Source organism: Hyperolius riggenbachi, chromosome 3 (genome assembly GCF_040937935.1).
Source record: "Hyperolius riggenbachi isolate aHypRig1 chromosome 3, aHypRig1.pri, whole genome shotgun sequence".
NCBI classification, from domain to species: Eukaryota; Metazoa; Chordata; class Amphibia; order Anura; family Hyperoliidae; genus Hyperolius; species Hyperolius riggenbachi.
Genome location: NC_090648.1, coordinates 451,705,189 through 451,720,208, shown reverse-complemented (window position 1 = coordinate 451,720,208; position 15,020 = coordinate 451,705,189). Strand labels below are relative to the sequence as shown.

General features: G+C 46.8%; 1 protein-coding gene across 1 annotated transcript in view; it reads right to left on the bottom strand.

The window, feature by feature from the left end:
• Nucleotides 1–10,344: 10,344 nt before the first annotated feature.
• The window catches only part of SSBP1 (single stranded DNA binding protein 1), a 44,166-nt gene continuing 39,490 nt past the window's right edge, over nt 10,345–15,020 (bottom strand). The window contains exon 7 of the mRNA XM_068277855.1: nt 10,345–10,493. Within this exon, the coding sequence (XP_068133956.1) occupies nt 10,453–10,493 (41 nt within the window). The 3' untranslated portion in view covers nt 10,345–10,452. The remainder of the gene's footprint in view (nt 10,494–15,020) is intronic.

Sequence of the window (15,020 nt, the reverse complement as noted above, 5' to 3'; positions counted from 1 at the left end):
GTGACGTCACAGGAAGCAGGAAGCGGAGAAGAGATAGAGATGCCCGGTACGCGAGGAGGAATGGTAAGACTGCCCGCTCCGCTGCGCTGTTATCTCTGCATACAGGGGGACACTGGGGGGCACATTCGGAGCGAGGGAGGGACAATATTATCCCCCAGACCCGCATCCCACACACCAAAGCCGCCGGCTGGGGCCTCGATCATTTTTGTCACCTCCACACCCATGGGCACCCTCACCCATCTCTTTAATAAATAATTGCATATATATATATGATTGACTAGGGGTGTGTCAGGGTGTGTGGTTGGGGGTTTGGCTTAAGTGTCCCGGTTTCTCATCTCAAAAAGTTGGGAGGTATGGAGTATGGCAGGAGCTGGGAGCACATGGCCCGGGCAAGCAACCCGTTCAGCACCCGAATGCGCCTGTTGGTGGGAGGCAGAACTTTGGTCACACCGGGGAACGACTCGCTGAGCAGGGTCTGGCAGCGTTTGCCTGCACAGGAAGAAGAGGAGGCGACTGTGGAGGGAGCAGGTGAGGCCACTGAGGACTGGCTGCCAAGGTGGGGGGGGGGGGAGCAGTGTGTTTCTGTGCTCCTGCTGCTGATGCTGGATGAGCAGGAGGGTGGGATGCTGCTGATGCTGAAGGCTGTCTGGCTCTGACCACTGCCTGCGCCACTGGCCCTCAGCCTCACAAACTCAGCGTAGGCCTCAAAATGTTTGCTCTGCAAGTGGGTCTGCAGGCACGAGGTATCCAACTTGTTCAGATCGCGACCTCTGCTCAGGCTGACACCGCAACTGTGGCAAATGGCTTGGGCCTCATCATCATCACACACAGTGAAGTACCGCCAGACTTGGGATTTTAACTTGCCCTTCTTGCTTGAGGGCTGAGGAGGTTTTTTGCCTTTGAACTTGGAGGGCTGGTTTTTTTCCCCTTTGCTTGGAGGAGGTTTGGTGCGGGTGGTAGCGGCTGGAGCAGCAGGCTGTGGCTCCTGCCTTCCACGCCCTGTGCCGGCCGCCATGCTGTTGTCGCGCCTCTGTGCCTGAGAAAAAATATATATTTTTACTTTCATTCCATTTGATCGCTTTAGTTATCAAATGGGAAAACCGAACATTTTTAGTGTACGGTGTATGGGCTAGAGGCCTGCGTGGGTCTAATTTTTCAGACCCGCAGCCACGCTACCCGCACCCGACCTTCAACACACTTTCTGGTACCCACAGACCTGCTATCTGCACCTGACTCCTAACCTCATTGAATCAAAACGGACACCTGACTCAATGCAGGGCTCTAGTATGGGCACCATAAGCCTCGTAGACAAAGAGACATTTCTGATGCCTGGCAAGGATAGTTACTTAATTCCTTGGGCAACAGTGCAGTGCTGTTGATGTACAGATTGGACACTAGCCTCTAAGCTAGTGACATGCAGGAGCGGATTGACCATTCGGGCCCTCGGGTATGGACCAAGGGCCCGTGGTCAGTGGGAGGCCCGCCCTGGGGTGGCAGCGCAGTGAAGGGGGAGCAGCGGGCACAGCGGTGGGAAAGGGGGACGTCTCCCCCCATCCCTCACCTTGGGGCTCCCCCTTCCTCACTCCCAGCTCCAGAATTGGGCGGTGTGGCAGCAGCGGAACACTTCCTATTCCAGGCATGAGTGAGCTCTGGGCGCCGCTTGTCTGGTGATGTCACTGACTAGACCAGAGCAGCGGCACACAGAGCTCACTCGCGTCTGGAATAGGAAGTGTTCCTTTGCCGCCCACTGCCACACTGCACAGATCTGGAGCGGGGAGCAAGGAAGGGGGAGCCCCAAGGTGCTGCGCTGCCCCCCAATCCCTCCCCCCCCCTGGGAGACCCCTATAGACCTGGCTACCTATTCTGGGGACACCTATAGACCTGGCTACCAATTCTGGGGACACCTATAGACCTGACTACCTATCCTGGGGACACCTATAGACCTGGCTACCTATTCTGGGGACACCTATAGACCTGGCTATCTAAATTGGGGACACCTATAGACCTGGATAATTATACCGGGGACACCTATAGACCTGGATACTTATACTGGGGACACCTATAGACCTGGCTACCTATTCTGGGGGCACCTATAGACCTGGCTATCTAAATTGGGGACACCTAAAGACCTGGATACTTAATCTCCTAGTGCCCGGGGGCCCCCTGAGTTGTCAGTCCGCCCCTGGTGACGTCAGTTGCTATGGAGGGGAGTGGAGGGACAGCGAGCAACAGAGCATATTACAGCAGGCGGGGAGTACAATGCGATTGGGCGGTTGTCAGGGATTGTCAGGGATCACTAAAGTTCCGGCATGGCCGATCTTTGGCAGACATCGGGCGACTGCTGTACACAATCCAGTTACTTTTAAGATTCACAGTCTTTATCATCCACCATGACCGAGTTCAAACTGGCATGAGTACATAGCTTAAACTTCTGAATATGTGAGTATTTTTTTTTTTAGAGACTGCCCATTGATAGGATATATAGAGCGAGAGTGTGAGCGCACAGGTAATGCAGACACAGGAGGCATTGTACACACTCCGGCTGAAGTATCCCTCTACGAGAGCAGCACAGGGAGGCTCTGTCAGGCCCTCTGCTCCCTCACTACTGTGTACATAAGGATTAGGGGTCAGTGAGGTCTCCCACCTGAGGAAGGTTCGAGGTGGGGTGTTAACAGGAAGAGCGCAGAGGAGGGGAAGAGAAGAGAAAAAAAAACCCTCTGCAGTTGTACGAGGCATTCACAATTATGTAAGAGGGCTTAGCAGTACAGTGTCCTATTTATACAGCCATGAAGGCTTACACAGGGGGCCTCTGATACTGGAAATTAACTCCAAGAATATGACACGACCGGCTCACAAGGACGCAGTGTGAACGAGAGCCGCTTTCTAAATATAACTTTCTGTGTATTGTGAGGATTTGGGTAGGGTCTGCAGTGTGTGAGGAACACGCCAACCCTTCTCTCCACTGATCAATTACTCCTGTGCCGTAAAGAAAAGAAAATATCATTCTTCAAACAGGAAGCTTTACAGCATACCTGAGGTAACGTGTTATGATAAGATAAACATGTATAAATACAGTATCAACCCCACTTACAAGTTGCCTGTGTTCCTTTTTGTTTTTCATTGCAAGAGTTAAGGAGGCCATATATCTATAGCGACTTGGCAGCCGATCAACCATCCGATACGATAATTATTATCTAATTGGATAAAAATCGGTGCCGCCAAGTGCATGCCCGATCGATAATGCAACCAATTTCGGGACGAGCATGTCGATCGGACATGCTGCAAGATGTTGGCCCGTCGTGCACGGCAGTAATGGCAGTACAGTATACATTACCTGTCCGTCGTTGGCTCTGGGCTGTCCATACACATGCTCCATATAGATGCCGGAATAACGCGTGCGCTTGTGACGTCACACGTGCGCCCACGTGTGAGCTGCCAACCATGTGGGGAATGTGTTGGACGGAGGATGGACAGGTAATGTATACGGCACCAGGAGCATATTGGACATGGGGGGGCAGCGTCGAGCCAGCGAGGCGGCGTCACAAGGCTGATTCTGGATTGATTTTAGCATGATCGGGAATCGGCCTGAGGTGTCTGGGCAGCCGGCAGATCTCTCTTCGAACAGAGAGAGATCTTGTGGTTCCCTTAGCTAACCATTTCCCCCTTCGTTCAGTAATGACAGGTCTGCTTTCATGATAATGAATCGGTATTTATTCTAGGTAATATAACAGAGAAGTTGGGTGGATATGGGTTAATTAGGGCCATGTGACGGCATTAAATCTTCAGGAAACGTTTCACAGATATTACCTGGACAATGTCCAACTCTTATTAAATGCATGTCGCTGTCATAGCTGCAAGTGAAATCTAGACACCTCCCTGCCAAGTTTGCTCAGACCTGACGTGTGAAGACTTCCTTAACAAATATGAGTATCCGAACTCCTCTGTGTGGTACGTGAACCAGAGAACAAAGGACAAACATGGCTAGCAGAACGCCATCCAGAGTACACAATCATTCACTAACGCCCTGTGACGGCAACGTTATGCTTCACCTCCGTGCAACATGACCTGCAAAAGAGCTTGATTAGTGACACTGAAGCGAATAAAAAACAAAAAAACGTATAATATAATGAATTGTATATGTTGTACGGATAATTAATACGGATATACAAGTTAACCACATATAAAAAAAATAATGAATTTTTGCCATTTTTTTTCTATTTCCTTTAAAACACATTCAGAATAAAAATAATTTGACCACCCAAAGAAAACCTAATCGATGGCGAAAAAAACAAGATATAGATCAATTTGCTGTGATGAGTAGTGATAAAGTTATTGGCGAATGAAAGGGTGGAGCATTGAAATGTGAAAATTGCTCTGGTCCATAAGGGGAAAAACCCCTTAGTGATGAACTGGTTAAAAGAATAACTGTGTATCCATTTACCCAAATACATGTGTATTATGAGGATTCTTGTAAGCACATTAACATTCAGGCTTCTGTCACCTGATTCCTGACCTGCATGTATCGCTATGCATTGTTTTCGCGTTCCACAGAACATGCAGGATGCCAGGGATTCGGGTCAGTGCCGTGGCATATGTGCTACTATGCAAACTAAGCCACTGACAGTTTAATCAGAGAAGCAATCATTTATTTTTCAACAAACATGCTTAGCAAACATCCTCTCGCTCTCTCCGCACCCAGACAATTATGGTTTATTTAACACCCTTATTTGAATGCCTGTTGCACCACAAAAAGGGAATGTTTTATTCCAGTGACTGGATAGGGAGCTGTGACCAGTGGGGTGCCTAGGGAATTTGACACCCGGTGCTGATTGTTTACAGACACATCCCCCCCCCCCCCCCCCGAAAAAAAAATTGATTGGAGAGTTGACAGGTTGGGGCACCGAGCGTGGCACTGCAAATTTTGGGGGATTTGTGGGGAAAAGGAGTCATCAGGATGTGGACCGAGCTAACCGTTATGAAACTCTGTACTCTATACAGTGCTGCGGAAGATGTCAGTGCTATATAAATACACAATAATAATATGGTAGGACATTAGACTATGACTATGGTACAATTAGATTGTGAACTCCTCTTAGGACAGTCAGAAAAGGGGGACATAAGAAAGGGGGGTGCATAGGAGGAGGAGGGGGTAAAGAGGTAGAGGCACAAGACAGAGAACCTGGTGGGAGAGGAGAAATGGCAGGAAGGGCTCTCATCAGGACTGCAGACTTTACCAGTGCTGGTTGGCAGAGACATGCTGTTAAAAGAAGCCACTAAAATCTGAAAAGAGGAAAGGGTCATGGAAGAAGACAATAGAGTGGGAGGGGGAGCTGGGTAAAGAGATAACATTACCTGCAATCAAGCTAATCTAAATTGCCTGGAGTTTGCTTTTCTGCTCATTACAGAAGTCAGCTGTCAGCACCTGTGTCACTGGCTTCTACAACAGCAGACTGCCCTGCATTATTGATTAATTACTCTGATCAGGATAAATAATCAATAGTCCAGGGCACTCTGTTATTACAGTGCACATGGCTACTAATGACAGGCAACTTTTGAAGCACTAAATGCATTCTGCCACCTCTCCCTGCTAATGTCCCAGCTGCAGCACAGCAATCATTCTCTCTACTCACCCTGCTGCTCTGCACATTTACTCACTGCAGGCTGTGTGTAGCGAGCGAAGAGACATTGCCCACGGGACAGGAAGGAGGAGGGGTGCTACATCTAGTGAAGGAAGTAGTACAGTCCCCTGCACTGCCTGCTGTTATTTTCCTAACTGTTGGCCAAACTATGAGAAAAGGTCCCAGGTGTAAGAACACATTGACTGAGCACCACAGCAGCACCCCTAGCGATAGTTACACCCGGTGCTGTGAGCACTTGAAGCCCTATGGTAGGTACACCACTGGCTGTGACTTAAAATCCTGAGTGTTACAGGGAATGTATAGTGAGGGTTTATTTCCCCGTTATATCAGCTATTAGCCTGAATGCTAAAACAAAATTGATTTTTTAACCTCCCTAGCGGTATTGACGGTTATACAAGTCAATACAAAACATGCTGTGAACAGTATTGATGTGCATACATGTCAATACTCTCCTGCACTGTATACTAGACCCTTGCTTGACACATTTTGGCAAGTTACAGGAAAAAAAGGTTATGAAAATTAATTGGATCTTTTTGAACAGAAATCCTGGGGAAATTGAACACCAGGGAGTGTAAAGCAATCCAGAAGTGGCATCCTATATAATAAAATGCCTGTCGCTGCATTCTCCCATGTTCCTCCATCTGTCCCAGATTCATTCATGTGCAGTATGGCCACCTCAGGGGCTGCCACGGCTCCTCATTGGCTGCCTGGGCAGAGGGGGGTGGTCCGGAGCTCATGAGAGACTGTGTGGGGAGGAGGGCAAATGGGGGGGGAAATGTTGTGATGATGCTGCCCCTAGGTTCTAGCGCCCGTTTTATAACAGCCCTAATGTCCGGTTATAATATAAGAGTTACAGCCAAGTCCCCGTTTTTCGGAATTCGGCAACTGGAAGTCTCAACTAACCAGCATGCCTGAAGAATAATGGGGGCTACAGCATTAGGGTGTTTTGTGGAGGCATTTTGAATACTTACCGAGCCTCCAGCCTTCCCCACACCTCCTCGGGGGCTCCTAGCAGCTTTCCGTCGCAGTTCATGTAAGCAGGCGTGTCACATGACCCTCATCGGGCAAGCAAGGAGGATGCCACAAAGACATTAGGAGCCTGCAAGGAGGTGTGGGGAGGCTGCCAGACATCTCTGGAGGCTCGGGAAGTATTTGCAGGGGAAGGGGTGTGCTTTTTGAAGCCGGTTGTTCAAGCAACCGGCAAGCACATGTATCTGGCGTCAATCGATCCCCACCAGTGCCGGATACTGGTGACTGTGCTGTAAATACCCCCCATTAGTGGGAATCCTCTGGATAGTTCTCCAGTACAGTCCACTGATCCAGCACTGGGTCCCTCTGAACACATTTGACCCTGTGGGCTGAATATGCTTCTTCTGGTCTGGAACACGGCCATGAACCACATACTGGGCATGTGCAAGGAAGGTCAGTGCATTCCAAGTAGAACAATGCACGAATAGCATCTTTCTACTGAGCATGTGCGGACCTTACTCACACATGCCCAGTGCGCAAGAGCTTGAGTTTGCAGCCAGACAGTGAAGAGGGATCCAGCGCTGGATTGATGGGCTGCAGAAGGATCCTGAAAGCTTGTGCACTATCCAAAAGTCTTCTCAATAATATCCAACTTTTATATTTCTGGATGCTTTAGGGTTGCTTTAACCTCCCGTGGGGCTAAGCCCGAGCTGAGCTCGGGCTATGCCGCGCAGGAGGATTTCTCCGGCTCTACTGGGGCAATTCGCCCCATTCAAAGTTCTGTGCGCGCAGCCAGCACTTTGCTAGCCGCGCGCACAGCTTGATCGCCGCCGCTCTGCGGCGATCGGCCGCACGCAGCGGCGAAAGAGGGCCCCTCCCCCGCCAGAGCCCTGCGCTGCCCGGACCAATGAGTTCCAGGCAGCGCTATGGGCTGGATCGGGTGCGCCTGACGTCGGCTGACGTCATCCCGATCGTCGCCATGGCGACAGGAGAAGCCAAACAGGGGAACGAGTTATATACGCGCTCCCCTGTTTGCTATTAGTGCCGGCGGCGATCGGACTAGAGGGACACATGCGCCCTCTAGTGGTGTTTCATGTAGCTACCACTCTGGTAGCTTTAAATGAGACAAAAAAAATATTTAAAAAAAGGATTTTTGCCAATTTGGCAAAAAAATTAACCGCCAGGGAGGTTAAAGGGAAGTGTGTGTGTGTGCGTGCGTTTGAAAAAGAGTAACCATGGCTACTGCCATGTGCTGTCAATTTCTCATGCAGCAAGGCGAGACGTTCTTGTGACAACAGTACTCCAAACAGCACAGTGATATCACCATGGATACAAGGAAGAGCAATTAGAGTTAAGTGTCTCACATGGAAACTTTTAGCAGGCTGAAAACTGAAATGGAAAGATATTTTTGGCAACATTAAAATACAAGATGACTTTTACAGCACCCATCGGCGTGACGTGGTCGGCTTGAGTACATTTGAATTCGGCGCCGGTAGACTTGGGTGCAGGATCCAGCTGTTATATGGCTGGTCCTGCTTCTGCACAAGTCCGGGCCGAGCTAATTACTATTCCCCCTCCAGGCCGCCATGGATAGTGGGGGAATGAAACAATTCGGCTTCCAGCGATTGCTGGAGGCTGAATTATTATGATTTTTAAGCAACCTCGGCTCCGTCTTCTGACGGCACAGACGTTACTCACTGAGCGCCGCTATAGACTGAATCTCTTTATAGTCTATGGCGGCGCTGGCTGCGCCAAATCTAGCAGCGCTGAAAAGCACTGCTCCGGTCGGCTTGTAGTTAAACAAGCTGCTGAAAGCATTCTTTAGAAATGTTGGCCCATATTGATAGGATAGCATTCCGCAGTTGATGGACATTTGTGGGATGCACATCCAGGGCCGATCGGCGTTAGGCGGTCCTGGGGCTGCCACGCCATCGGCATGATGTGGTCGGCTTGTAGTTAAACAAGGTGCTGAAAGAATTCTTTAGAAATGTTGGCCCATATTGATAGGATAGCATCTTGCAGTTGATGGAGATTTGTGGGATGCACATCCAGGGCACGAAGCTCCTGTTCCATCACATCCCATAGATGCTCTATTGGGTTGAGATCTGGTGACTGTGGGGGCCGTTTTAGTACAGTGAACTCATTGTCATGTTCAAGAAACCAATTTGAAATGATTCGAGCTTTGTGACATGGTGCATTATCCTGCTGGAATTAGCCATCAGAGGATGGGTACATGGTGGTCATGAAGGGATGGATATGGTCAGAAACAATGCTCAGGTAGACCTTGGCATCTAAACAATGCCCAATTGGCACTAAGGGGCCTAAAGTGTGCCAAGAAAACATCCCTTACACCATTACACCACCACCACTAGCCTTTGCAGTGGTAACAAGGCATGATGGATCCATGTTCTCATTCTGTTTACACCAAATTCTGATTATCAAAACTCATCAGACCAGGCAATATTTTTCCAGTCTTCAACTGCCCAATTTTGGTGAGCTCGAACAAATTGTAGCCTCTTTTTCCTATTTGTAATGAAGATTAGTCGTACCCGGTGGGGTCTTCTGCTGTTGTAGCCCAACCGCCTCAAGGTTGTGGGTGTAGTGGCTACACAAATGCTTTGCTGTATACCTTAGTTGTAACCAGTGGTTATTTCAGTCAACGTTGCTCTTCTATCAGCTTGAATCAGTCGGCCCATTCTCCTCTGACCTCTAGCGTCAAAGTATTTTTGCCCACAGGACTGCCGCATACTGGATGTTTTTCCCTTTTCACGCCATCCTTTGTAAACCCTAGAAATGGTTGTGCATGAAAATCCCACTAACTGAGCAGATTGTGAAATACTCAGACTGGCTCATCTGGCACCAACAACCATGCCACGCTCAAAATTGCTTAAATCACCTTTCTTTCCCATTCTGACATTCAGTTTGGAGTTGAGGAGAATGTCTTGACCAGGACAACACCCCTATATGCATTTAAGCAACTGCCCTGTGATTGGTTGATTAGATAATTGCATTAATGAGAGATTGAACAGGTGTTTCTAATAATCCTTTAGGTAAAAATAAATAAATATATATATATATATATATATATATATATATATATATATATATATACATACATATATACACATACATATATAAAAAATATACACACATATACATACACACTATTATATATCTATCTAAAATGAAGCTCCCTCTAAGGGAGGTACATAAATGTGGTGGGCTTTGGGGCGGAAGCAAGCATTTCATTACCTTTGGGGGCTGCTCCCTAGTCCCCAAGTGTCTATGTTGTCCTCTTTTTTTGCTGGGAGATGTAGTCCATCAATGTGATCACATTTCCCAACCCCGAGGCTAGATTAGTAATCATATTGCTGTTACCATATGCAGTAACTACTTACCATATTCCCCCGAATTTAAGACTACCCATGAAAATAAGCCCTACCATATATTTCAAGTACGGTCAACGTATAAGCCCTCCCCCTAAAATAAGACCTAGAGGCAGACCTGCTCCTGCCCACTCCCGTTACCTCCCCTGCTCTCACTCCTGGCCCCCTCCTTAAAGTCCGGATCCCTCTGCTGATTATGCCCGGCATAATTCACACCCATATTAGCGGTGACATGCGGTGAAAGCAGCTATGGTAATGTCAAAGACAGTGTCTTATTTTGGGGGAAACACGGTATCTACATACTCCAGGTGTGACTGCAGAAAAATACACAGACCCAGACAAACACTACATTCCTAGAAAATAAGATTTTATTCTCCAAAAGAAAATACACAGAAACATTAATGGGAATCACTCAAGGGAACATCGGAGCTGTATATACAGGGCAGGGCAAAGGCACATCACATCTTATCCCGCGTGTCAGTCAGAAATATAATATTATCTAGAAAAGGAAAAAGAGAGGCAGGCATCAAAAAATCATTTCAACACAAGGGAATCAAGTACAGTGACGACCCTCGCCCAATAGCTGTACTTCTGCAGCGTTTCCGCATTCACCTGAATGAGAATGATGGCAAAATTGCCACAATTTAAATAATTTTTTTTTAAAAAAACGCGGTGAAGTCAAGTGCGGCAATTTTGCCATGATTCTTATTAAATTGAAATGGAATGGAAATGTGTTTTTCAGAATAGAAACGCAATGCAGCACAGCTAGTGGGCAAGGCCCCTAAAACCTTGGATCGCAATTAACTAGGTTTACAAGCACTTTGCAAGAAAAGACAATCACAAGTTTGCCTTCTTAAAACACAAGGTATTTGCGATTATTCAGGTTGGTGTGTGCTCTGAGGTATCCCACAATGCATCACTGCTGAATATGCAAATCATGTCCCTGAAAGCTAAACAAACCTCCAGATCCACTGAAATGCAATGATGTGTAGGCTGTACAAAGCCCCAATAATCCAACATGCATACAAAATGTTTCGGATAGGTTGTTCCTTTGCATACACAGTATTGATGGGGGAGGGGGCAGTAGTGGATACAGCTCAGAGCTCACTGCAACCTGAATCCATGCAAATACCTTCTGTTTTAAGAAGGCAAACTTCTACTTTTCATATAATCTTAGTAAGGAGGCTTTTTTGGTCTCTTTCAGCCCCTTACACACTCCTGGGAGTTGTGGTTCATCATGAGCTTGCTGGTTAGTCTGCAACTGTGGGTGTTTCAAGTCCTACCCCATAGAGCCACATTAATCCATGCCGTACACTGATGAGGATGAACCACTCCGAAACAGTCTGTATGCATGGTCGATTATCGTGGCTCTGAACAATTAACAAGCTGACACACCATTGCATTCCAGCGGTCCTGGGGGTGTGTTCAGGTATCATTGAGAACAAAGAGGTGATTTGCATATTCAGCAGTGATGCATTGTGGGAGACATCATATGCTCACTCCAACCTGAATAATCACAAATACCTTCTGTTTTAAGAAGGTAAAATTCTGCTTTACGTATCATCTTAGGGCTCTTTCACATTAGGGCAGATTTTCTGCGTTTCAACGCAACGAGTAAAGTTTGCGTTACCCAAGGTGAAATGAAAGTCCATATACTTTCATTTTAGCTTTCACATATAACGCAGCCTTTTTGTACGTTGCATTACACTGCACCCAGGCGCTGTTTTTCGGCCGACGCTAGCTTTATGCATTACAATGTTAGTCAATGTAAAACGCACACTATGCGCGGTTTTAATCCGTTAACGCAGGCAATCAGTCCCAGAATGCAACAGAGGAACAATGTGGAAAGTTGAAAACTAAAAGAAAAAAAAAATTACTTGCATTTTCCTATGTCCTGTAACGCATTGAAAACGGATTAAAAACGCACACTCACTGCAGTGCGACGCATATCAAAACGCATTAAAACGCATACAACAAAACGTATGCTTTGAGCGTTCTCTAACGCAAGCTCTGATGTGAAAGAGCCCTTAGTAAGGAGGCTTGTTGGTCTCTTTCAGCCCCTTACACACTCCTGGGAGTTCTGCTTCACCATGAGCTTGCTGGGCAATCTGTAACTTTGCAAGACAAGCAAAGAGTTGAATTACATTTTCAATTGATAAACAAGCATTGTCTTTATACACCACTATACTACATATACGTGTGTTAAGTCATCACAACTGAGACAAGGGCCCATAGACACACGCCCAACTGATGTCACCCGTCTGGGATCAGCAGCTGATCTCCTTGGGTGCCACACAGCTGCGTAGGGGTGGACAATGACATGCAGATAATCTGCTGAGTTGGAGTGATGCCATATACTGTACAGTCTCTAGTGCAATACTCATGTTAGCAGGGTAATTGGAGGAGCCAGTGTTAAATGACAGCACTGTGCTGTCATATAGTGATGGTCAATGATATGCAAATAATTTTGAGTTGATGCAACATTATGCAAATGTTGTATGCAAATGTATGCAGCTTTAAAAAAAACAAAAACAAAAGGTACAATTAAATCCTGCTGAGGTACAATTTGATAGGTCCATTCTAAAGGTGCATACATTTGCATACAATATTTGCATAATGCTGCATTGACCATCCCTATATGACAGCACAGTGCTGTCATTTTAACCCTGGCCCCTCCCATTACCCTGATAACATGAGTATCGCACTAGAGCCTGTACAGTATATGGCACCACTCCAACTCAGCAGCCTACAAATACAACTTATTACATATAGAAAACTGTCTAACATATCTACTGTATATACAGGATGTACAGCAAATTATAGGACTTCATTGGAACAAGAAACTACTGTGTTGCTTTATCTATCAGTATCACATCAGCAATGCCCGGGGCAATGTTTTCACATGAAGAACATACTGAGCATGCCGAGCTCACACATACACAGCCACAGGGAGGGGCTGTACTTGTCATCTGTGGTTTTCACCCTACAGAAATATGACATTTGCTATATTTGGAGCTGAACCTGGAAAGAATGATTTGTATGTGACAAGCCATTACGTCAGTCCTGCAAACACAGCTAATAAATAACTGGAGATGTGTACAAGTCAAGCCAAAATGCTTAAAGAGGAATTGTAGTGAACATAACGTAGTGAATAAAATTGCTTATTCTTTTTTTTACAATATTCATACTTTATTTACTTTGCTTGACCATTGTAAAATGTTTCCTCACCGTGATTTACTTTCTGTAATATATGAACAGGCAACAACATCTTTAACGTTCCACAGAGATCACCTGGCAGGGCTAGTTTACTGAGAGCTCTATGCACAGGAAATGCTGCTTGCTTAGCAGCTGGAAAAAGCTGTTATTTCCCACAATGCAACAGGGTTCACAGGCAGCAAACTGTCAGGACTATGGTCATGACATCACACTGTGGGAGGGGTTTCACCACAATATCAGCCATACAGACCCCCTAATGATCTATTCCAGAAAAGATTTCAAATGGGAAAGGGGTTATCAGCTACTGATTGGGATGAAGTTCAATCCTGGATTAATGTTCCTCTTTAACCGCTTGCCGACCGCGTCACGCCAACGGGCGTGGCCGCGGCGGCAGCCCCAGGACCAGCTAACGCCGATTGGCGTAAAGTCCTGGGGCAGCAGTTTGCAGGAGATCGCGCGCATCTCCTGCTTGGTGGGGGGAGCAGAGCTCCGCCTTCAGTCTCCGAGCGGCGATTGTCGCTCAGAAGACTGTTACACGGCGACACCGCCGTGTATTTACATGTACAGCGCTGCGATCAGCAGCAGCGCTGTACTGGGGACAGCCGTGTCACACGGCTGTCCCTCTGGGGGACAAGAGATCGATCGGCTCTCATAGGCAGAAGCCTATGACAGCCTATCGCCATAACTGGCTGGCTGGAGAGAGGGAGGGAGGGATAGATTTTAAAGAAACAGTTTAAACCCCCCCCCCCCCCAAAAAAAATAATGTTTATTAAAAAAAAAAAATAAACATGGGGGAGCGATCAGACCCCCACCAACAGAGATCTCTGTTGGTGGGGAGAAAAGGGGGGGGGGGGGAATCACTTATGTGCAGTGTTGTGCAGCCCTGCAGCTTGGCCTTAAATCTGCAGTGGCCAATTTCACTGAAATTAGCCTGGTCACTATGGTCACTAGGGGGGTTTAACACCATGGTCCTCAAGAGGTTAAAGAGGAACGTCAGCCTAAACAAACCTACTGTCATCAAGTTACATTAGTTATGTTAATTAAAATAGATGGGTACTAACAACTCTTACCCACCCTGTTTTAAAATAACAGGCAAATGTTTGTGATTTCATTAGGGCAGTCATCTTTTTGGTTGAAAGGAGGTGACAGGGAGCATGAGACACAGTTCCAACTGTCCTGATCACCCCCCCCCCCCCAGTGGCTATGGCAACGAGAACAACATCATCAGAAATCCCATCAGGCTTTGCAAAGCATCAGGGAAAAATACCCTTTGAACGGGTGGAGCTTAGCTTCTGTGCAGCTAAAAATGAGGCTTTGGTAAAGAATAAAAAAATAAAGTTCTGATGGTGTGAAACTGTTAAAGAAACACCAAGCCTTCTGAGTGCTGCTGAGTAGATTTTTAGTCTGGAGGTTCAATAATTCTAGACAACATAGGGCATGCTGCTGTCTTTCTGCCCCCAAATAAGATCTGTTTACATTCTGTTAGAAAGCCAGATGATTTTTTTTTTCATTTAATCAAAACTAAAGTTTACTGAAAAAATTGGTAAACAGAGTGTACTGTATGTTCTCACACATACGGTATTTGGTAGATGTTACATCAGATTGGGGGGGACATAAAGAGTACCCCCGGCATAAAAAGACAAAGCCTGTCGGTTTGAAGAGATCAGCCGGGGTTCCGTCGGTTGCCCTGAAATTGAACGACGCTGCTGCCACGCTCCTGACCAACCCCCTCCCCCCCCCCCCTTTCAACTGAGATTTATTTATTTTTTGCACCTGGAGGGATTAATAGTTTTGATCATAAAGCATTTGA